This window comes from Prinia subflava, chromosome 5 (assembly GCF_021018805.1).
Source record: "Prinia subflava isolate CZ2003 ecotype Zambia chromosome 5, Cam_Psub_1.2, whole genome shotgun sequence".
In the NCBI taxonomy this organism is placed as follows: Eukaryota; Metazoa; Chordata; class Aves; order Passeriformes; family Cisticolidae; genus Prinia; species Prinia subflava.
Genome location: NC_086251.1, coordinates 51756310 through 51779151, shown reverse-complemented (window position 1 = coordinate 51779151; position 22842 = coordinate 51756310). Strand labels below are relative to the sequence as shown.

The 22842-nt window shown below is 44.5% G+C and overlaps 1 protein-coding gene across 2 annotated transcripts in view; it reads left to right on the top strand.

Annotated features, from left to right (window-relative positions):
• Positions 1–22842, top strand: part of DEGS2 (delta 4-desaturase, sphingolipid 2) — a 31445-nt gene that overhangs the window by 3164 nt on the left and 5439 nt on the right. Inside the window, exons 1-2 of one of the 2 annotated variants that reach the window (XM_063399363.1) lie at positions 9064–9558; positions 18566–19308. In XM_063399363.1, the coding sequence (XP_063255433.1) occupies positions 9477–9558; positions 18566–19308 (825 nt within the window). In that variant the 5' untranslated portion in view covers positions 9064–9476. Of the gene's footprint in view, positions 1–9063; positions 9559–18565; positions 19309–22842 lie in introns of those variants that run through there. The other variant, XM_063399364.1, reaches the window with a different exon arrangement.

Here is a 22842-nt window from a genome sequence, read left to right as displayed (position 1 = left end):
TTTGGGTGAAGAGGTACATCAGTGTAAATAGTAGAAAGTTCTGCAGGCAGGTTACTGCCACCATTTGCATTGATGGCATACAAGGATAATTTGAAAAATCATGTTAAAATTAACTAATCCCGAAGAATATTAAGTTGAATCAGAGATATTGACCTTCTCAGTTTCACAGGATCACAGAGGAGCAGAGCTGAGATTGCAGGGGATCTCTAGATAAATTCTAGTCCAAGCCCCAGCTCAAAAGTGCAGTCAAATAGAGCAAATCGTTCTGAGTTGTGTTCAGCAGAGCTTTGAATATCTTCACTAATGGCGACTCCACAGCCTCTCTGGCAACCTGTTCCCATGAAGGAATCTCTTCCCTTATGTTTAACAAAATCTTTGTGTATTGTGCCTGTAGCCTCATGTCCTTTCACTGGCACCACTAGAAGAACATGGCTACTTTTAAAATTTTATTTGTAATTTTATTTTGCAGTTTCTGGAATGCATTTGTTAAATGCAGACTACCTGCAGAGAAATCAGCAGTGTTGCTCATAGCACGAGATAAAGGGTGCTTGAGGCATCGCAGTACCATAGATATATTTATATATACACACACATATATATATATATGTATGTATGTACTATACACCGTTTATATGATCACCAGATAATGGTCAATACTCAACATCATTAGCCACTCAATCAATATTATGCTTTTAATCTTGTACATTTTTTTTTCTAGTGAACTAGTAGTTCACAACTTCCAGAACCACAGTTCTAGTTGTACTAGTCCAACTTTGTATATACTATCTGGCTGTGTGATATTTATATGAAGAGCTGTTTCTTGTTTCATACTACAGAACTAATTGTCCTGAGCCTTATCTCAGCTGCACCTTGCCCAGACTAGGTAGCTGTTCTTTTGAAAAGAATTACTCGTCAAATACAGATGTCCGCTGTATTTTAAGAAAGGTCACACAAAACAATCTTTCACAAAGTACGAGTGAATCAACAAAATGATCAATGCTTATCTTCTAAGTATTGGGGTGGGGGGTTTTTTTAAGTCTTATTCCTGCCCTTTTCACACCAAAGGGAAGACATTGGAAGTGTGAAACTTGTGAAATAGGCGAGGTTTTCACAGCCAGCATCTACAGCCTTCTCTCTTGCCTCTAGCAGGGTCAACACACCCTTTTCCTGATTTGTTTCACCCACCGTTTCAAATTCACTGGCTTGGAAAACCCTGATATCCTATTTTTCCTTCTCTTTCTCACACAAACTATTTGTCTAATGTTTAGGAAAGAAAGAAAGATTACCCTACACATTGTAAGCCAACACCGATCACTAAACTGATAATACTTACATATCTAGTTAAATATGTGACATGGATAGCTGTTAAGATATTTTTTGCTCTTGTATAAAAAAGACCAGATAGAAAGCCACTTACTGGAGGAAAGGAAAACCAGTAGTTGATAATAAAGGGTACTCTTGTTAACACTCGTTAAAGGCTTATCTAGGACTAATGAATAAATTCTGCCAATTCAAGATAGCAGGTTTTCCTTGTTATCTTCATCTAGAATGGCCTATTAATCAGTTAAGACAGAAGTCTTGAAGAGAAAAAAAAACAAACAAGAAACACCACCCAACTCAGGAAGAAATTTAAATTGGGATTTACAATGCCATTAAAGTATTTCACTGAGTAAAATGCTAATTAGCTGTCTTTCCAGAGCCCCTTGTCCTAGCTCTTTGCAGCTCTGCAAGAGATGTGGTTTTAACTTTACCTTTCTAGTCCTTCACAATTTAGCCTCCTTCATAATTTAGGTTCCTCATCTCCAGCTGATCTAATATGCTGCCTGGCTTTATGGGTTTTCTCCTGACAGACCCAGCTTTATGGCACTAGATTCTGCTACAAATGTCGTTGCCATCTCTCCTCAGATTGCTAATTAAACATGAGGGAAATCCCAATTTGTGTATGGACTCCTACAAAACACATTTAAAGCTTCATTATGAGCATGAGGTTCTGCTTACTGACCGTGACTAGAAACAAGCAGTGGACTCTGGGTACACCTCTTTTCTCTGTTTCACTTTCTAGTACTTTTAATAATTATTGTTTTATTTGCTGTATCACATCCTACAACAGATTCTCCTCTTAGTAGCAAGCCAAGCAGCTAACAAAGCTACACCAATTCATTTACTGAGATTTATAGTGCTCTCCTACATTTGTCATCTGCTTGTTTTGAGGCTGAGTAGAGTGAGGAAGGATTTTCTCTCAGTCATCTTGCAAAGTGATGGAGAGAGAGTTTGGAATGCCACCGTTCCACAGTAATTTCTAAGTTATGGTCATTAATCACCCCAGTTTCATTAAACAGGTTTTTGTTGTAAGGACAAGATCATATAATTAGTTTTTCTTACCATATGAAAGTATACATGAATCAGTGGGACTAATCCTCACTCCAGAAACGTTTAGCCCTTTAATTATGAATGAAAAATACAAATAATTATTATTGAGTTTTAAATCTGATGATCATAAATGAAGTTTTTGTCCTCCATTCCTAATTTCATGGCTGAGGGTGTGAAACTACCTTTCCAAAAATCCTCAGTCTTCACGAAAGAGCCAATTACACCAACACAGGACGTGTGTGGATATATGAACAGTCCGTATCTTGCAAATTGTAGACAACACAAAAAGCAAGAATTTCTGGGGAAATAATACCTATTAGTTGAGCCAGCATGGTACGATTTCACACTGCCAGCACAGGCAATGTGTGTGAATGCGTGTCCTAACTGCTCCCACTGCTCCCTGGGGCAGGGAGCAAATCTGCAGCTCCCATTCACGCTGATTGTCCTGCAAATAGCTGCGCTGCCTTATCTCTGCTCCCGCATATGCACTCTCCTGGGTTACAGACCTGATGCTGGAAAGGGCTCAGCTCTCGGCTGCTATTGAAGTCATCGGATAGATCCCAGTAGCATTAAGGAAGATGTAGCCCTAGAGTTAATAATTCATTTTAAACGGAAAATAGATTGAAATGAACAAGGCTAAATAAAAATAAAGTATAAAATGCTGCAGTCTCAAGGAAAACCCAAGGACTTTTTTTTTTTTTTTTTAATTAAACCAACTTAGGTTTCCATGCGAAAATACATACTGTGACTTGACTGACAGTTTACTAAACTATGAGCAAAACCTTATACTCTTTAGGCATGGGCAAAGCTGATCAATGGTTTTTCTACTGTGCTTATACTAGAAGGATTTGTAACTCATCAGAAGAAAGACTGTAATTTTACTTTATCAACTAATAGTCAAGCCCCAATCCATCTTGGAGGATCTATATATGTTGCTACAATAGAAATACTAACTAAAAATATTTCTTAAAAATAGACTGTATGACATAAACTTTGGAATCCAGTTCAGTTTGTTATCAAAGTTGTTCTCCAGCTGTTCCCTACAGAGGCAATTCTTCCTACACATCCACACTACATACACACACAGCAAGACATTTTCAAGTGTCTTTTTTCTTCCTCTACTCAAAGTTTAGTCTCTGACTTCAAGAGGCTGAACAAGTACCCCTCTTAACCCCGTGTCACTCCTATTGTCAGAAGTGAGCTCAGCAGCGCTCAAATGAAAGGTTTTAAGTGCATCAGGCTGAAACCTGAGTATCGGGAAATAGTTTGGGAAAGCAGATCTGCGAGGGTGAGCTGCAGCCCCGAGCGCACTGCCAGACAGACCAGCGACGTACAGCAGGATGAACTTTCAGAGGACAGCGGCATCGGTGTTTAGAGGGGAAGAAGAGACGTTTTCTTCACCGGACCCACGTTCTCTCATAATCCTGACAACTCGTCCACAGTGAACCCCTTGGGTTCTCATATTTGGATAGATTACAAACGTTGTTGCTACTTTTTGTGTTTTAAATTTTCGCTGTAGAATAGAAGGCTAGTTCCCACACTCAGGAGTTTGTGTCAGGATGCGAGTAAAGCTTCCTGAAATGCCCAGGATTGCAGGGATGGTAGCATGAGCTATCCATGGAGGAAGCACTTAAGATGTGTAACAGCAAATACGTCTTGTGAGAGAAAGCAATTGCAAATCCTCTGGACAACATAAGCCACTCCGTGGAATAAACTGCTTTGTAGAAAGATTGTGATTCTTTAGAAAAGCAAAGAAATGTATCCCGAGGGGGAAAAAATATCTAGAAGAGGAAATTGTTTCCGTGTGAATTCTGCAGGAGCGATCTGTCTGAATATATTATGTACTGGAACACAATGGGATCGTTAGTTACAGCAGCCCCGCATTTGCTAACCGCCAGACAAAACATTTTTAAATTCCTTAAGGACGTATTTCTATAGGAAGCCAGAACACTCGAGCGCTACCAAGTCCGTCGCTCTTTGCGGAGTGAGCCCTTCCTCGGCCGCCCTTCGGTGATCGCCGTTACCTTCGGCGGGCGGTGGGACTGTGGGGATGGAGGAAGGCGTGTCTCGGAGGGGCTGAGAGAAGGGGAGTGTCTCGGAGGGGCTGAGGGAAGGGCAGTGTCTCGGAGGGGCTGAGGGAAGGGCAGTGTCTCGGAGGGGCTGAGGGAAGGGCAGTGTCTCGGAGGGGCTGAGGGAAGGGCAGTGTCTCGGAGGGGCTGAGAGAAGGGCAGTGTCTCGGAGGGGCTGAGGGAAGGGCAGTGTCTCGGAGGGGCTGAAAGAAGGGCAGTGTCTCGGAGGGGCTGAGAGAAGGCGTGTGTCTCGGAGGGGCTGAGAGAAGGGGAGTGTCTCGGAACGGCTGAGAGAAGGGCAGTGTCTCGGAGGGGCTGAGAGAAGGGCAGTGTCTCGGAGGGGGCTGAGAGAAGGGCAGTGTCTCGGAGGGGGCTGAGAGAAGGGCAGTGTCTCGGAGGGGCTGAGGGAAGGGCAGTGTCTCGGAACGGCTGAGAGAAGGGGAGTGTCTCGGAGGGGCTGAGAGAAGGGCAGTGTCTCGGAGGGGCTGAGGGAAGGGCAGTGTCTCGGAGGGGCTGAGAGAAGGGGAGTGTCTCGGAGGGGCTGAGAGAAGGCGTGTGTCTCGGAGGGGCTGAGAGAAGGCGTGTGTCTCGGAGGCGTCTCGGGACGGAGCGGGCGGGCGCGGTCCGTGCCCGCGCTGGCGGCGCGGCGGCGGCAGGGGGCGCGCTGCGCCCGCGGCGGGGCGGCCGAGGCTGCGGGGCCCGGGGCGAGCGCGGCTCCGCTCCCCGCCCCGCACGGGCCGGCAGTGCCGCAGTACGGGGCGAGCCGAGCCCTGGCTGCAGCGGAGCTGTTCATGGAGCCCTTCGGCCGAGCAGCCTCCCCCCGCCCCAGCACAGTGCCCCTCGCCGTGCGGGCGCTGGTGCAGCCCGTGCCGCCTCTCCCGGGCGCTTCCCGGCGCTCCCGGCCGCGAAGGGAGCGCTGCCCCGGCCGGAGCTGCCCGCAGGGCGGCTGCGGAAGGCGGGCAGTGATGCGGCTTATCGCGGGCAGGGCCGCAGCGCGGAGCTGGGCAGCAGCCAGCCCCTCTCCTGGGGAGCTGTTGGCTTCTCGGAACCTCCCGTCTCATTTGGGCAGCCCTCAGGCAGGGACACCATGAGCCAGCCAACATCCAGCAGGGCTTGCCGGGGGCTGGGCACACGCGGCTGCTGTGAACGCCGGGCTGTGTGAAGGGTGGCTTACACGTAACACAGCCGAGTGTATCCAGCATCTTAGCACTGCCAAAAGGAACGCGCTTTTCTCCTCTGGCTCCTGCACCAGCTCCTCAACATCTTTGTTTGGTCAGTTGAACTCAAAAGTCTAGCATAGAACTAACCCAGTGGAAAGAGAGATCCAGGATGACCTCGGGAAGGGCCAGCATAGGTGAGAGGAGAAAACAAAGGAGCTCTTATTGGCAAATTGTTTCTCCTGAGCTTACTTCGATGTGGGTGTGTCTTGATATGGCTCATCTAGCAGCTATGCTGCCTATGAAAATTTGACTTTATTCAATAAAGTACGTCATGTGGTAAATGTTGGCAGTAGTTGCGTCAAGTCAGAGAGTGATACCCGATTCAAAATGACAGCAAAATCTTCAATACAAAAGCAAATATTATAGCTATGTTTTCTTCTGGTAATGAAAGAAGATCCAATTTATACAGATGGAGAAGAAAGTAGGTTATGCAGTAACTGAAAATACAAGTCTGTCATGGGACATGGAGCTCTTACTTCAGAGGAGAAAACATTTTGTTTAGAGATAAAAATCCCAGACAACTTTATTTTAGTTCCAGAACAACAACTTTAACAAAGATTAGTTGTTGGCAACCACAAGAAGAGGAGTTAAGGCCTGCACACCAGGGCAGAACTAATATACCTCAAACTCCCAAGGCTGGCAGTAGTCACTAGGAGACGTGTGCAGGTGTTCCTGCTGTATTCACTCTGTCGCCTGTCCTTTCTATGAGCAGAAAAAAGAAGTAACTGGCTTGTGTAGCAGAAATACATTCATGCTGGGAAGCCAGCTGATGGATAAGCACCTTTGGGTGAGGAAGGGTGAGTCTGCCTGGATGTGTGCAGGTATGGACCAGTATGTCTTGCTTCAGAGCTGTATATCATAGGCCGTGTCCTCAGTGGAGCAAAGGATTTTTGTCTCTTTTACCCATGCTGGATGGGATGCTGGAGATTAGTGTGATGTGTACTTAAAACTATGTAAATGAGATATTTTGATGGTACCTTGCACAGAGTCAGCAGTTGTGCTCTTCCTTCTGAGTGTGTTAGAAATTTCCCTCAGCTAGGCTTCCCAATAGTTCCCAGAAATCCCAAACAAGTATGGGAAATTAAATAAGAAAGGGAGGCTACAGTTGAGAGAACCCGGCCATGTGAAGCACACTTGAACTGTGTAAAGTGTAGTGACTCTGTGAATCTGTAGAGTTCACAGTCATTACAGTATCCATTAAAAGGACTATTATTGGTAGGTGCCATGAATACCCCTCCCTCCCTTTTCCATTGCGAATGGTTTTGCTAGGATGCTGTAAAACTAAGGATGCCAAATGGTCAGAACTGGATAATACTTTAGCCAATTATAGAAGATGATCTAAAGCTGGTGTTTCTTGTTTGTCCAGCATCCACAATTACTCTTGAATTAGTATTATTTGTTTGGCTTATTATAAAAATATAAAGCATGAAGTTCTGTTTTCAAAACCAGATGCCAACTCACTGGAGACAGAAAATTTTCTGTTCTTCTTTTGTGGTCAGGTTGAGTCTCTAGTAATGAGCTACATGAAGGAGATGTTGTTTGCCTACAAAGGAGGTACTTAAATTTCCATGTGTAACTTACTGTATGCAATGGCACTATCCTATTGGATGAGCTTTGGGGTGAAATCATATTTGTTTTCTTTGTAACTGCACGGACTGCCCCACTAATTTCTTTTTTAGTCACGTTCAGCACACCTGAGCAGGAAGTGACAAAAGGGTGTCATCACATTTAGTGTCTTTGGCTTCTCCACCGATACTGTCAACACCCTAAAACGTTTGAACCAATTAAAGGTTTAGGCTGAGATACTGATGGATCTGCTCTCTGAACAGTCCATGTCTTCTAGAAATACGTAATAACCTTAACTTGGATTAACAGTCCCTAATCTGGGCTGGATCCTGCACCTTCATGGGCAAGCACTAACCTTATGCTGGAGCAATAGTGAAGAAACTATTGTACTTACAGAGAGCTGAGCTGTAACAGCAAAATGGTTAAACTCCTGCTCCTGCTGTGGCTAAAACTGTTTCCCTTTACACCATAGTCCTTCCGGTCACCCTGCTTTGCACCTTTCATCATTCAAGGGTTTACACTGTAAGCTAGAAGAGAACATCCAAAGGAGGGCAACAGAGATGGTGAAGGGTCCTGAGGGGAACCTGTGTGAGGAGCAGCTGAGGTCACTTGGTCTGTCCAACCTGGAGGAGGCTGAGGGGAGACCCCATTGTAGTTACAACTTCTTCATAAGGGGAATAGGAGGGGCAGGCACTGGTCTCTTCTCTGTGGTGACAGTGACAGGACCAGAGGGAATGACCTGGAGTTGTGTCAGGGGAAGTTTAGGTTGGATATTAGAAAAAGGTTCTTCTCCCAGAGTGTAGTTGGGCTGGAACAGACTCCCCAGGGAAGAGGTCAGTGCACCATCCTGACAGAGTTCAAGTGTTTGGACAGTGCTCTTAAATGCATTGCCTGGCTTTTGTGGATGGTCCTATGCAGGGCCAGGAGTTGGGCTCAATGATCCTTGTGTGTCCCTTCCAACTCAGCTAATTCTGTGATTTAGACAGGGAAAAAAATCCCCAACTCTCAAAAAAGCCTCCTAAAGCTTTCTAGCAGTCAAGCATCGGGGCTTTGGGTTTGTGGTTTGGTTCTTGGTTGCTGTTTTTTAGCCCTTGGTGTAACTGTTCTACCAAGAGATCCACTAGGCTAATATAAGAGGTGATAGAGTTGCCAGTGTTTGTAGGCAAAAATCTTGCTGAAAAATAGTTACATCTCATATTTTCAAGGCTGCTTTTTTTGTCGCCTTTAACTTCCATTTGTCATAGACATTTTTAAGGGTAGGATGGAAGGAAGGATGCTAGAGACTTTCATATTGAAACATAAAGAAACAAAGATGGAGCTGATCCACGTGATGTTGTTGTTGGAAGGACTAATGATAGGGATCGGGATAATGAGTGAAGATGGACAGGAGGTCAGGTATGGACTTGCAAAAGAATATAGTGGGAACAAGGACAGCACTTTAATTTTGGGTAGTGTGTGTAGAAACATCACTGTGTAACATGTAACTCTGAATCAGAGAGGCTAGAGAGGTATATACGGTTATTTAGTTTTAAGGTTAGCAAGTCCTTTGCCTGGTTTTGTTACCAAGGTAGCAGTGTGGTTTCCTGCTGCTCTAGCGGGGACAGTACATGGGAAATGGGCCACAGACTACCAGGAGTGAGGTGTTACAGCGCCAAGGGCAGCTCACGAAGGTTGTCGGAGCGCCAAGGAAATGTATGTCAGCTGTTGGTTGCCTTGGCACTGTTCTAGGTCTTCCACCCCTGGGAGGAGCTCACACAACTGGGCTTTGCCCTAATCCACTGTTCTGCTTAGGGCTTTGTCTCTGGATTTATGGCGTTTGGATTGCTGTGTCTGGAAGTGCTCGGGGACCTGCAGCGCTGGAGTTCCCCTTGTGCTCTGGAGCCGCCCCAGGCAGCGATGGATGTAGTGGCTGTGCCGAGCCCTGGTGCTGGCAGCAGCGGGGATCCCTGCTGCCCTGCAAGCGCACCCACCCCACACACACACCTCTCCCGGCTGTCTCCGAGGTCCCTGCAGGACGGTGAGCCTCGGCCGCCCGTCCCCTGTCCCCTGAGTCTTTCCCGAGGCACCCTCCTCCGGCCGGACTGCCCTGACACCCCGGAGGGCCCTGCCGGCTCCTGCCGCCCGGGAAAGGCGCGGAGCTGTCCCGTCCCGCCTGCGGCGGCCGCGGGGCGGGCGCGGGCGGGGAGCCGCCCCTCGGGGCGCGGAGCTATAAGGGCGGGCAGGCGGCGCGGAGCGGGGCGCAGCAGCGGCCATGGGCAACCGCGTCACCCGCGACGACTTCGAGTGGGTCTACACGGAGCAGCCCCACACGCAGCGCAGGAAGGAGATCCTGGGTACGACGGGTAGCCCGACGGCGGCTCGGGCAGCAGGGCTGGGCTGCGCTCCTGGACGGGAAGGGACGGGCGGGGCGGGGGGTCCGCGCCGGGACCGCCGGTGTCGGTGCTGCTCGGGCTGGTGTCCAGGCTGAGGAGAGCGGATGCCGCAGCCCGTGGGGTTCTCTCTGCCTTCTGGAGGCAGCGGCGGGGATGCCGAGCCGGGTCCCTGGGTGGCGGCAGCGGCGGCGGGAGACACGGGCTGTGCCCGGCGCCCGCCGTGCGCACCGCGCCCCGGGAGCGGCCGCTGCCCCGCTGCGGGCACGTGTTCCCGAGCCTCGGCAGGGCATGGAGGTACACGAACGTGCGGGTCGGGTCTGCTGGAGAGCAAGTGCAAGTCCCCGCTGCTTGTCGGGGACAAGGTACACTCCTGTATTGACGCTGGACACGCAGCGCTTAACTGCGCACAGGAGTGTGATGGGTCGGGAGGTTTAATTTTGTAGGGAGGTTTGGGCTATTCTGAAGATCGTTTTTGAGAGTCATTTATAATTCAGAATTGTCACAGATTATTGCTGCGTATCTCCTGAAAATACATTTTCAACTTTTTGTTAATAAAAAAGATTTTTACTTTTTCCCCTCTTCTCGTTTTGGTGGGTTGGTCGTTTTGTTTTCCTTCCTCTAAAGATTTGGGTAAAGTTTCTGAGGAACTTTTATAAAACGGCTATGAAGTTTCTGATGGAGTTGCTGCACAAGGTAGATGCTAATTAGGTGCAGTTTTTTAACTCCCCCACAACCTTACAGATTGAATCCAGGATTAATCTAAATTACAAAAACATTTCCGGTATAGTTGCAGTGGTGGAATATCCACATCCAGGTTTGAATTGCATCCAGGAAAATAATAATTATTTTACTATGCAATCATGATAGTCAAATTACACCAGTATAGAATGATGCTACTTGGTGTTGTGCTCCTCGTCCCTTCAGTCAAGGGAAATACATTTTGGTGAGCTAAGGACAGGAGAGTCTATGGTGGGTCTCTGCCCTTGCTGCTCTCTTGCCTTTTGGGTTGTGCTGTAGAATGGGGTGTGCAAACCATGATGAAGCTGTCAGGAGGTACTTGTATTCCCTTGTTACAGCAAACTCTTTTTAGGACTCTTCAGCAGCACATTGCAGGGGTTTTGCCCGCCCCCTCTTTGCGTTAAGAACAAGCAATTGGAATCAGGGTCCATCTCCTTCTTTACAGCTTCCCCTGCCCCAGCTGTGGGAGTACAAAGAGGGGCACAGAGAAATACAACATAGAAGGAGAGATATGAATGATCTGGTCTGATGAGACAGAACGGATTATAAAATTGGTGTCACAAATACCAAAAGTTACTGAAACTATCATAATATCCCACATAATATTTGTATGATGATCCTCACTCTATTATTCAAAGCCTAAGGTCACCTAGTATTCAGAGTATATAGTTCCCAAAGTGTTTAGTGTCTACTAAGCTGGAGTACACAGTAAGAATCTTAAACACGTATGAACAAATAGCTATAAGAATCCATGTATTTTACATTTTTGTGTACAGCAATGCCTTGGGGACAGCATTCCATGCTGGTAAAGGAAGTATTTCCTTCCCAATAGGTTAATGATTTAGTTGCTAAGCACTGAAACCTGATTGTTCTCTGGGCTGCAGCTTTTAAAATGTTGGTCTCTCTCAGGCATGGCTACTTGGATTTAAATACAAACGGAAATTATCTGTCAGGGAAAAAAATGGGTAAACTGACAAACATAAGGCAGTTTCTTTCTACATAAATGGTGTTTCCCGGGCTGTTGCCCCAATCTGTTTCTATAGAGCTTCTGGCAGGTAAAGTAAATTCATCACGAAGTTGTTTGTCCTGACTTAAGTGTTAGTAGCCCAGGTCTCTGTAAGACTTTTGTAGTCAGTGACTGTGTCTGAATGAGAACTCCCTGAGTGCAGTCTCCCTACCATGGGCAGGGACATCCTTTGCTAGCTCAGGTTGCTCAGAGCCCCATCCAACCTGTCCTTGAACACTTGCAGGGATGGGCCATCCACAGCTTCTCTGGGCAACCAGTTCCAGTCGAGCTGCAGATCTATGAGCAGTGTTTATCAACTGGGCTGGCTGGAAATTGGCTCTGTGACAGGACACTTGCATTAGATGAAGGTTGTGATTCCTAAAGGTTATAATTATACCAACAAATAGATTGACATTTTGCACAAGGGAGAGGAGATACTTTCTTTCTTATCTCTTGGTAGTATCTGTGTATTAAAATGTAGCTTGTGCTTAGTACAGTGTGGGTGCAATTGCTTCTGAACTTAGAGTGGAGATCTCTTGCCAAGCTGGCACTTCAACCCTGATCACGTTATACATGTTCCTGAACACGTTATTCACGCTTTTCAGTTTATGAAATGGAATTGTTTCATTGCTATTCTCTCGCTGTCTTGTTTATGAAAAGCCTGTTACTGCCTTGTGTCAGGACTGGGATTTGTGTAATGCTGCAGTAAGCTCTGTTAGGGAAAGATCTGGTTAAAACCTTCCTGATGGAAAAGTTTTTTCATCTAGATCTGATTAGCCTTTCTCTATAGTTACAAAAATGCTATTAGTGGGAGATATAGCGGGGAGATATAACATAGAGAGGGCATTTAGTAGAAATAGGATTTCTACTTTTTGTCAGTAAGGATTTCTTGGGCTGAAAGACTTGGAGAAACTATGCTCTTGCTCAGTGGGAAGTGTTGATGGCTTTTCACTCTTGAGAGATGAAAAAGTCATTGCTTAAATGCAGGTAACACCATAATCATACAATGTGTGGTCATTTCACCTGCAAACAATTTCCCAAATGCAAGCAATGAGCAGATGTTGTGACATGGAAAGAGTGAGATCATATTTGTGCCATGGCCTGGATCTAGCCTCATAAAATTACTGTAAGTTGGTCAGAAAATGTCTTGCCTCACAGGATCCTTAGGCAAGCACTTGTTTGCTGCTGAGGATGAGGACGGAATCAGTGTTGCTCAGGATAGACCAGAAACATCTGAATATGATCTAACATCCAAGAATGCTTAATAGTTATGTAATTAGTTCTTTGGCAAGTTATTTTGGAGTGGAGATGGTGCAAGTGTTTTATATGTACTTTATCCTGTAAGGAGTCCGAGATGTTAGCCCATGGGGAGGGGTAGAACAAAATTAAAAAGCCAAAAGCCATTTCATTTGAGTGTTTAACTGATCTGAATATAGCTTCCAGTTCTGTTCTCTTATTTAGAGATTAATCTGCTATTTCTTCTGGCTGTCTCTTCTGTTGCCTTTTTAAACCTCACATTTCTGAAAATTCTGATAAGTTGTCCCTACTGAAATATGCAATATATTATGTCCTTAGCTTAAATCAAAGCTCTGAAGTACATTCTCCTGACAAAGAAACTGTTTGCCCTTTATGCTGCAGTGTGTGGGTACAGTGCTGCCCCAGATTGTGCACGTCCTCTGCTAACTGCACCCAGAAGAGCTGCTGTCCCAGTGCTCATGCCAATTCCCTGTGGGCATCACCTTTGAAATAAATCACATGGGCAGAAAGTGACTGATGCAGGCATTTGTGGTCTTCTGTGGGAAATCTATTAAGTGCAACCAAAGGCTTCAGCTTAGTCCAAATTGCAGATTTTTGTTTCAGAAGGAGCTGGAAGCCCTCTTTCTAGCATTGTTACATCCCTTTACTCTGAACTAGCTAATAAACAGATGGAAGCAAACAGGTGCTGACATAGAGATGTGCTGACATCATCCACCCTGTTGACACTGGCAGAGTGGCATTGCTGTGGCATTTTCCCTCTGGTGGCCACTTCTGGGTCACCCACTGCCCTTGGCCAGCTAGCACTAAGCTATTTGGAAACTTGTGGTGACAAATAGGAGATTAAGACACTTGTCCTTGCACAGTGGACATATAAAACTTCACTGTAAGTAGCTGGGCCTAAACTGGTTCTTATTATTTTGTGTACTGGAGCGGCTTTTTCACAGGAGGCTGTGAAAAACCAGAAGGTGTTGTCATGCACATTGTCTTCTGTGTATCCTACCTGTGCCATGACTCATGCATTGTTTGAATTAATCATTGAATCATAGAATAGTTTGAGTACCAGGTACATCATCTGCTAGATCAGGTTGTTCAGGGCTCTAACCAACCTGTCCTTGGATGTTTATAGGGATGGAGCATCTACAGCTTCTCTGGGCATCCTGTGATAGTGTTTCACCACCCTCATTGTAAAAAATTTCTTCCTCGTGTCTAGATTAAATGTCTCCTCTTTTAGCTTGGAACCATTACCCCTTGACCTATCACAACAAGCCCTACTAAACAGTCAGTTCCCATCATTCCTATAAACCCCTGTTAGATGCTGAAAGGCAATAAGTTCTTCTTTGAGGCTTTTCCTCTCCAGACTGAACAGCCTCCATTCTCAACTCTCTCAAGCCTTTCCTTATTGGAGAGGTGCTCCAGCCCTCTGACAGTTTTCTAGCCCTCCTCTGGACTTGCTCCAACTCATCCATGTCATTCACAGAGGACTTGGGTGTGCTGTGCTTTTTTAAGCACGTTTTTGAGCTGAGCTTCTACAAGGCAAAGCACTATAATGTTAGTAAACTGTCTTCTTTTGTTTTGTTTATTTATTTATTTGGTACAAATATCAGCTCCAGCATAGGACATGGAGTAGTAAAGCTTACATCCTGTGCTTGGTGTCTCTTTTATCTGTTTTGGCAGGGACTCGTAAACAATAGAATGTAATCCAGGACAGCAGTATCACAGATATTTTTCCTCTTTCCCTTTAACAAACCTTCAAAACGAATTATGCTGAGGAGTATGTCCACTTTGACTGTGTCAGTATGCTGCACTTGGGGTGAAAAGAAATAAAAATTAAGAAAATTAATTTCTTCTCTTTTTACTACTAGTTTCTCATGGATGTGGACAAGGCTGCTGCTCCTTTAAACCTCCATCACCACTGCCTCTGTGGACAGCTCCTGCACTTGTTCAATTTCAAATCCCATGTGTACCAAAATATGAGAGTGTGAAGTATGTGGTGTCACATCAATGAGAAATTGTGTCTGGTGCCATCATTGGGACTTGCCTCAGTTATCTCAGGGACAGGGTTAGTAGGACAGAGGATGAGTGAGAGCTCAGAAGAAGCTATTTTCTGTCTCCTGAGGAGGAGGAGCAGCAGGACCTGGCAACCAATGGCCTGTCCAGGAACAATTGCTCCAGCCCTAACTGAGGACCACTGTAGGGCTATAGTGAGTGCTCTTGGATCTCCAGAGAGACACATCAACAGAACAAAATACATAATCAGACTAATTTGTCAGTTTAGGCACTTGGCGAGTGAGACCTGCCTCTTGAGAGATGCATAGAACCGTGATCTCTGTGAAAAGTTAATTCAGTAAATGTTTTTTTTCAGAATTGTGAACCCTTCTGAAAATATACTTGCAGGATTTGTTTTCTCTTGACTTGTAAGAGTGGGGAGTGCTATCTTTCACCAGCATGGAGCAGAGAGACTGTGGAGCTGTCTGGGCAGAGTTAGTGACTACATTTACCTACTGTACTACAGTGCCCGTGCTGCTTTGGCAGTGTGCTGATCTTGGAGACAGAAAAGCCGTCCTTGTGCACTGCTGTACATCTGCACCCGTGTCCCCAGCCCTCACAGCAGTACAGTGCCTCAGTCTGGACAGCTAGAAGTCCGTGTGGATAACCTCTCTGCTGGCCTGAGCTAGCAGACCTCCCCAATGAGCTGGAGGCTGGAAGATGTGCTGTGTAGACATCAGAGTAGCTGGGTCTCTCCTGTTTTCATTGGACTATAAAGGGCAAAACTTGGTCCCATGCAGTCACATAACTGTAGGTGTTGTGTCCTGTCCTGTGTTGTGTCCTGTCCTGTGTTGTGTGTCCAGACTTCATCCACCCTCCCCTTCCTTCCCCCCCATACAGAAGGGATGAATGATGGGGTTGGTTTTTTCCTCCTCTTTCTGTGCCCTTTCTCTGTGCCTCTGATTCTCTGTTGCCTTTTTTCATGCTGGTGGGTGATGCCTGGTTTGCACAGCACTTACAGACCCTTGTCACAGCAACCTTACAGGGATGTCTGGGCTTTTCAGCAGCAAGTGAGGCTCTTGCCTTACTAGCATTCTTTCAGCTAACTGCAGGGCATGAACACAGGGGAAAAAGGAGATAAAAATTCATGTTATCACAACTTTGTGTCAGCACATTATACATAAATTGCAGTCATCAGGATCACTTATTCTGGTGTTAAATGTGTCTCACTGAAGAGTGCTTGGCTTTTCACGTTTGAAAAGGTCAGCATTCAACATTCTGCATTTTAAGTGCTCCTGAACCAACAGGTCTCTGGCAGGCTACTCCACCTTTAGCTTCCAGTGAACTTACCAGCACCACTCCCCTGCCCAAGCCATGGTTTCTCCATGAGAAGAAACCTGAAAAATTTCCATGCCATGGAAACAGGATGGCTTTATCAGTATTAATGATAAACAGCCAGTATTGTGGTTTGACTAGTATGCAAAAATTTAGTGTTGAAGTTAATCATGTGTTGAATTTAATATTAAACCCTGGCAAGTTACTTAATAGCTGTCACCTGCAATAAGTGCAACCTGCCTGCATTGCTGCTTGCACACACTGTTGCTACCATTTGGTTGCTCTGGAACCTTTTAAGTGGAATCTGCAGTCCTTGTTAGTTGCCACAGAAAGAAATAGGTCCAAAACTTCCATTATTTTCAAATTACAGTATGAAGCATCTCTAAGCAAATTTCCCATCCCATTAAATTTCTTTTTTTTGCCTCAATTTGACCAGGCTGAGGAACAGATTTGGTTGTTTTACATTTCATCTCTTCTGGTGACTGCAGTAACTTATCTCTACTAGCTGTGTGGTATGACAACATTTGAGTGGCTTGACTTATTAAAGCGTTTTCTGTCTTTTGGACAGAGACCCCTAAGGAAGAGATTAAGACACATAAAACTGCATGTCTGTAACAGTCTTTCTGACTGGGCCATTATATTGTATTTTAGAGTGAGCTTTGCATAAGCAGCACTTTGTCTAAGACTTTAGTAGCTATTCAGGTACTAGAGAACAACTTTTGGCATGTTAACTTTATTGGTGTGAAAAATATAATTTCAAGAATGGTGAAAACAGCAACAAAAACCAAACCAGCAAAACAAACGAACAAAAAAACCCCCCACAAAACCAACCAAAAACCCAACAAAACAACAAAAAACCAAACACACACAAAAAAACCCCCAAAAAACCCCCAAAAAACCCCCCAGAAAACAACAAAAAAAACCCCAAAAAACACACACACACACACAAAAAAACCCAAAAACAAAACAAAACAAAAAACCACAAACAAACAAAACAAAACAACCCTGAACTTTCTGGAGATTTTTGTCAAAAAAATTGTCTGACTTCAGAAAGATATGAACTTTTACTACAGCTTTCCCAGCACTTAGAAAATCTCTCTCTTGCCTGAATACTCCTCATGGTGACCTTGGCCTCCTTGTCCTCACAAGATTTGAGTATATCTTCTTTGTCTTCATCTTCCACAGCACTTGTCTAATCTTTGTAATCTCTAAATTCTGTCAAGATGGGCTGAAGTTGGCCAAGAGGCTCAAGGGTTGTTGGAATGGTTGCAAAGCATGACCACATTAACCTGCTTCTTTAAGTAGCACTTCATCTCTTTGAATTTCTGTAAATTTCTCAGGGGTCACTTCCACAAAAACCTTCCCTACATCCAACGTTCAGTATCTGCCACTGCTTTCAAGGTCACATAAATTACATGTATGGTCTCCAGCCTTTGTTTATAGTAGACACAGCTGCATAGATGCAGATCATTGTAATCTGATTTTATTGTATTGGTATTATACTGTGACAGTCGGATGATGTTTACTTTTCTATTCATAAAATGGGCCCATGAAACTCACAGGGACACTGTGTAACCTCAGGGTTCAGAATGAATGACTTCTCTATGCACTTATCTGTGTAAGCTGCAATTACTGAGAAATGCAAAGTATTAGTTAAAGGAGGGAGGTCAGTACGTGGGTAAAAGCCGTAAGGCAGAAGAAGGAATCATGTGCAAGTTAATATTGGAAGTGACAAGTGTGGATTTGCAAAGAGGAGATGTAAATCAGTGAACAGCACCTAGAGGATGGGCTATACTCTGTATTTTATGTTCTTTTTAAAGGACAGATGACTGGCTGGTGGGACTGAAGATCAGTAAGCTGGTCCTGGCCTGACATGAGTCAGACTTACAAGCCTAGCCCATGTCTCTCTGACACTGTATTGCAGTATTTGGGAGGCCTCATGAAGCTGTTGTGTGATAATCAGTGTGGCTTCTATGCCTGCTTTTGGTATGTGACATGGGAACAGAGAAAAATTTTCCATGCCTTACAAAATCCTGATAGGATTACTGACTTTACTGTGATGTTACCAGGTGTGAAGAGTTGTACCTGTTGTGAGCACTGGTAAACACTCAAATAATTAGGAACTCTTTTTAAATGCTGTGTTTGTCATCTAACCACGGAGCAAAACCTGGTGAGCCTGTTGCTCAGCTCTCTCTTCTGCCTTGTGTGTTTGAAACAACAGTGTGAAAAGGGCTACAAGGAAGGCAGTTGTATCCCTTTAGTGGAAAATAACATCTGAGCAAAATACTGAAGGACATTAAAAGCTTAAAAACATGACAGAAGGTATTTCTTAGAGCTTAAGTCCTGTGGGATTTGGCATATTGCTACTCATCACTGTGAAGCAATACTCATTGTGGGGAAGGCACATGGTACCACAGAGAGACCATCAGGGGATTTTAATATGTCTGTATATATCAAGATCAATCACAATTGCACATGATGCTGGAACTAGTAAAACTTTAAGCGTAGTGGCAACCCTGCCTTGGAATTGGCATTTTATAAAACTAAGGTCTCAAACACAGTGTGATAAAAACAGAGAGTCACAGTGGTGATTTTGTTTACCTAATTATTATCTAACCAAGTTTTTCTCTGCATTTTTCTCTTTAGCAAAGTATCCAGAGATCAAGACTCTGATGGGACCAGATCCACATTTAAAGTGGATTGTATCTGGAATGGTTTTCATGCAGCTACTGGCATGCTACCTGGTGAAAGACTTATCTTGGAAATGGATTTTCTTCTGGGCTTATGCATTTGGGGGTTGCATCAACCATTCCCTGACCCTTGCCATCCATGATATTTCACACAACGTGGCCTTTGGGAACAAGCAGGCCAAGTGGAACCGATGGTTTGCAGTCTTTGCCAATTTGCCCATTGGCATCCCCTATTCTGCCTCCTTCAAGAAGTACCACATTGACCATCACCGGTATCTGGGAGGGGACAGCTTGGATGTGGACATTCCCACGGACTTTGAGGGCTGGTTTTTCTGCACACCGCTTCGGAAACTGCTTTGGCTGTTCCTTCAACCTCTGTTCTACAGTCTGAGACCGCTCTATGTGAACCCCAAAGCAATCACACGGATGGAAATTCTTAATGCTCTCGTCCAGTTTTCTATAGACCTCATAATTTACTACCTGTGGGGGCTCAAACCTGTTATTTACTTAATAGCAGGTACAATTCTTTGCTTGGGTTTTCATCCCATTTCTGGGCACTTCATAGCAGAACACTACATGTTCCTAAAAGGGTATGAGACCTACTCTTATTACGGACCTCTGAACTGGCTCACCTTCAATGTAGGCTACCACATGGAGCATCATGACTTCCCCAGCATTCCTGGATGCAGATTGCCCATGGTAGGTATAGCATGAGTGAGTTGGGTTTTTATGAAAGCTGCTGAACTGTCTCAAAGAAAACACTCCAAATCATAGCAATGGGTGAATTTAAGAGAAAAAAAAGGGAAAAAAAAAGAGAACAGCTTTTTGGATTTGTTTCCAATTAATTTTAAGCCAGATATTGATAGAAATGGCTGTCAAACTGCTTTAATACTTAGGTTTTTTGATGCAAACAAGAACATCTGATCCTCAGAGGGGCTTGAGGAATACCTTATACATGATACAGTCCTCCAACAAGGCTTTGAATGTCCCAATTTACATCCCTCAGCCACTACGTTTCAACTCTTTAAAAGTTTAAAGACCCATCAAAAGGGAGGCAGGTGGCAATTGCTACTTGAAATTTGTCTAATGATCAATCTGCTAATTATATTGCTTGATTAACATCAAAGAAAAGTTTTTGTTTTTGAGATGACATAATTTTGGGGGCATGTTCCAGCCTGACACAGATAGCACTAGAAAATAAAGCCACACTCTGTGCGACTCCTTTTAGCTCTCCTGCCCCACCCACAGAAACTGAGGAGGCCTGCTCTGTCGTTGGGAAAGTGATGTGGCTTTCCTCCTTTGAAAGGCAAACCCCTTTTTGTTTATGTTTTATCAGTTGTGGGAATCAAATTTGCAAAGCCCAGGTGTCTAGGAAGGGTTTTCAATCTCCCTCCAGGTGTGTAGCTGCTCCTGTGCGTTTAATACAAGGTTCCTCAGCAGGTGCTCACAGTGTGAGGTACGTGACTTCGAAGGATTGCTCCTACACTCAGGTTCTCTGATGTAATAGGAAGGAAACATCTTTCTGTGGGCTGATGCAAAGTTGGGAACTGCTACTGCAATATCCATACGAGCTGGAGGTAGAGCTGAGGAGCCTGAGGTTCAGGACCTCCCCACTCCTGATACCACGTGTAATTTCTGTGACCGCATACCCGGGCAAACCCTGCTCTGTGGGTTCGTGTTCTCTGTCACAGAAACACTCCCTGAGACGAGATTCAAATCAAGGGGAGATTTTCTTGTGGGAAGCCTCTATACAGTCTGCAATTGTGTTTCATTCAGTCCTTTGCTCCTGGAGGTCTGTCCTGAGACACTCCTGTCCCTGGTGAGGCCCAGAGGAGCTGGTTCAGCAGCCCACTCTCGGATATGAAGTTCTCCTGTGAGGCACTCCCATCACTGATACACCTGGTAGCTCAGCAGGGAAGTGCACGTGCTTAGTTTTAGTTTCAAATATTCAAACTTGTTAGATGGGCTTAAATGCTTAGATTACTGAAATGAAAATAGAAGAGAAGGAGGTTAGATAGTATCCTGCACAGGGGAGGTGAGTGACTAATTGAACTTGCTGGGACTGTTGCTCCAGCCCTGACTGAGACCTGAAAAGCTCTTCTCCACCCACAGCACAAATAGTTCAGCCTAATTCCTTGAGGCAGTGCAGCAGCTGGAAGTATCTGCCCTCCTGTGTAAAGAGGATGGAGTTATTAGCTGAATTTCATGGGCTTGTGTTCACGTGTGTTTTACTCTTTGGCAACTGAGACTTGCCCTGCTGGTGGAAGAGAGAGCAGGCTTGTTAATCACTGCTGCCTGACAGAACTATATGGAAGACTTGGAGTCTGACAAGTGATCAATTACAAGTAAAAATTCTATTAAGAAGAATTCTATTTAAAAAATTGTATTTTCTTTGGCAAAACAGTTCCCATAGAAAATCCTCTGAACAATAAAACAAATTGGTTACTCTTTTCTGCAAAATGAAAAAAGACAATCTCTGCCCCTCTGATAGAAAGAGATAAGAAAACAGATCCCCTCTTATTAATTTTAAATCTGGAACTTCACAGTAGGTAAGAAAGCTCACTTGTTTTATTTTGCTCCTGGCAAATTCTTCACTCAGCAAAGATCTATTTTTTCATATTTAGTCTCTTAGACACTTGAACTTCTAATAGTTGCATTGTGTAATATAGATGACCTCTCAATGAGCCTATTTTTATTTTTAATTATTGGCAAGTAGAAAGTGGAGTAAAGATCTCTATTTTTAAAGATCTATCCTGCATGATTGAGATCAGGGGAGAAATAGGATTTGAGAATAACTGAATCTTAATCTTGGAAAGTAACTGGCTTTTCAGCTTGCTTATCAGGAAAGTAAATTCAGCTTTTTCCTTTGTTACAGGTGTGTCATTCAGAATGTTCTGAGTAATGTGTTTGCCACTGGAAGGACCTTTACCCTAGGACTGTGACAGATTTGAAAGAGGAAGAATTAGGCTGTCCTCATAAGCTTATGGATATTAACCATGAGTGACACGGGTGTGCAGTAAGAACTTGTCCCACTAGTATAATGAGAGATTACACAAGAGACCATGAAATTTAACATTGCAATGAAGGACGTGCTCTAAGAAAACCCTCTGTAGATTTAAGACTAGATTAGTCTTTGAATGTAGTCTTATAACTATAAAATATTGCATTGTTTACCAAATGAGTAAAGAGATCCATTCTTTGTTGTCTGAAGGATTGAGTATACTTATGGAAAGAGGAGATTGGTGAAGAAGGAGGAACTCTACTCCTAGAAGCCGCAATAAAAGCAGCAGTGTTACCAGAGGCAAACTAGTTACTCATTAAGCTTGTGGGAAAAGGAAAAAACATGGTATGAAACCAGATTTATTAGACAGACAAGACTGGAAAACATGGTAGATGTGCTGGTTTTGAATTGCAGATTTCATTAACCCTATGATGGCCAGGAGGGCTACCTTGAGTGCTCAGCATCCTGTGGTGGGGATGTAGGACTATAGAGAGAACTTCTTGTAATAAGCCTTTGAGCATTCTAAATGTAATTCTGCAGCTTCGTGTCATAGGGATCTCTAGCTTCTGTATAGCCCCAGGACAAAGAGTGTGTAACAGCCATGCTGAAATACTAGGCTGCATTTAACTTTTGTGCCTATCAGATATGAAGAGTAGGAGTGTGGTCCTATCACTGTGCTCTACAAGCACAGCACCAGAACAAAATTTCAGTCCAAAAGATGTGATTTCTTGCCCTGCCACCTTGACCTACTTAAAGAAAAGCCTCAATATACCAGGTGCCAAGTGCCTAGCAATTGTACTGCAGGCTTTGCAATCTCTTGTTATCCTTCCATGATAACAGAATCACAGAATGGGTGAGGTTCAGCCTCCCTGCTCAAACAGGGTCATCCTAGAGCACATGGCACAGGGTTGTGTCCAGATGGTTCTTGAATATCCCCACGGAGGGAGACTCTGCACCCTCTCTGGAACCCAACCTGTTCCTGTGCTGGTGCCTGGGGTTATTCCTCCCCGGGTGCAGGAGCCTGCACTTTCTCCTGTTGAATTTCAGATGGTTCTTGTGTAATTTTAATTTACAAACTAGCAGTGAGTTAAGACTTACAGTTGAGACTTGTAAGGAGGAAGGCAGGGAGGAGTTGAACAAAATGGACCACCTGCAATGCAGTATATGGAGAGCTTGAGGAGTAGGATTTTGGAATACTTAACTACAGTGTCATCCTCTTTAAAACAATCTAT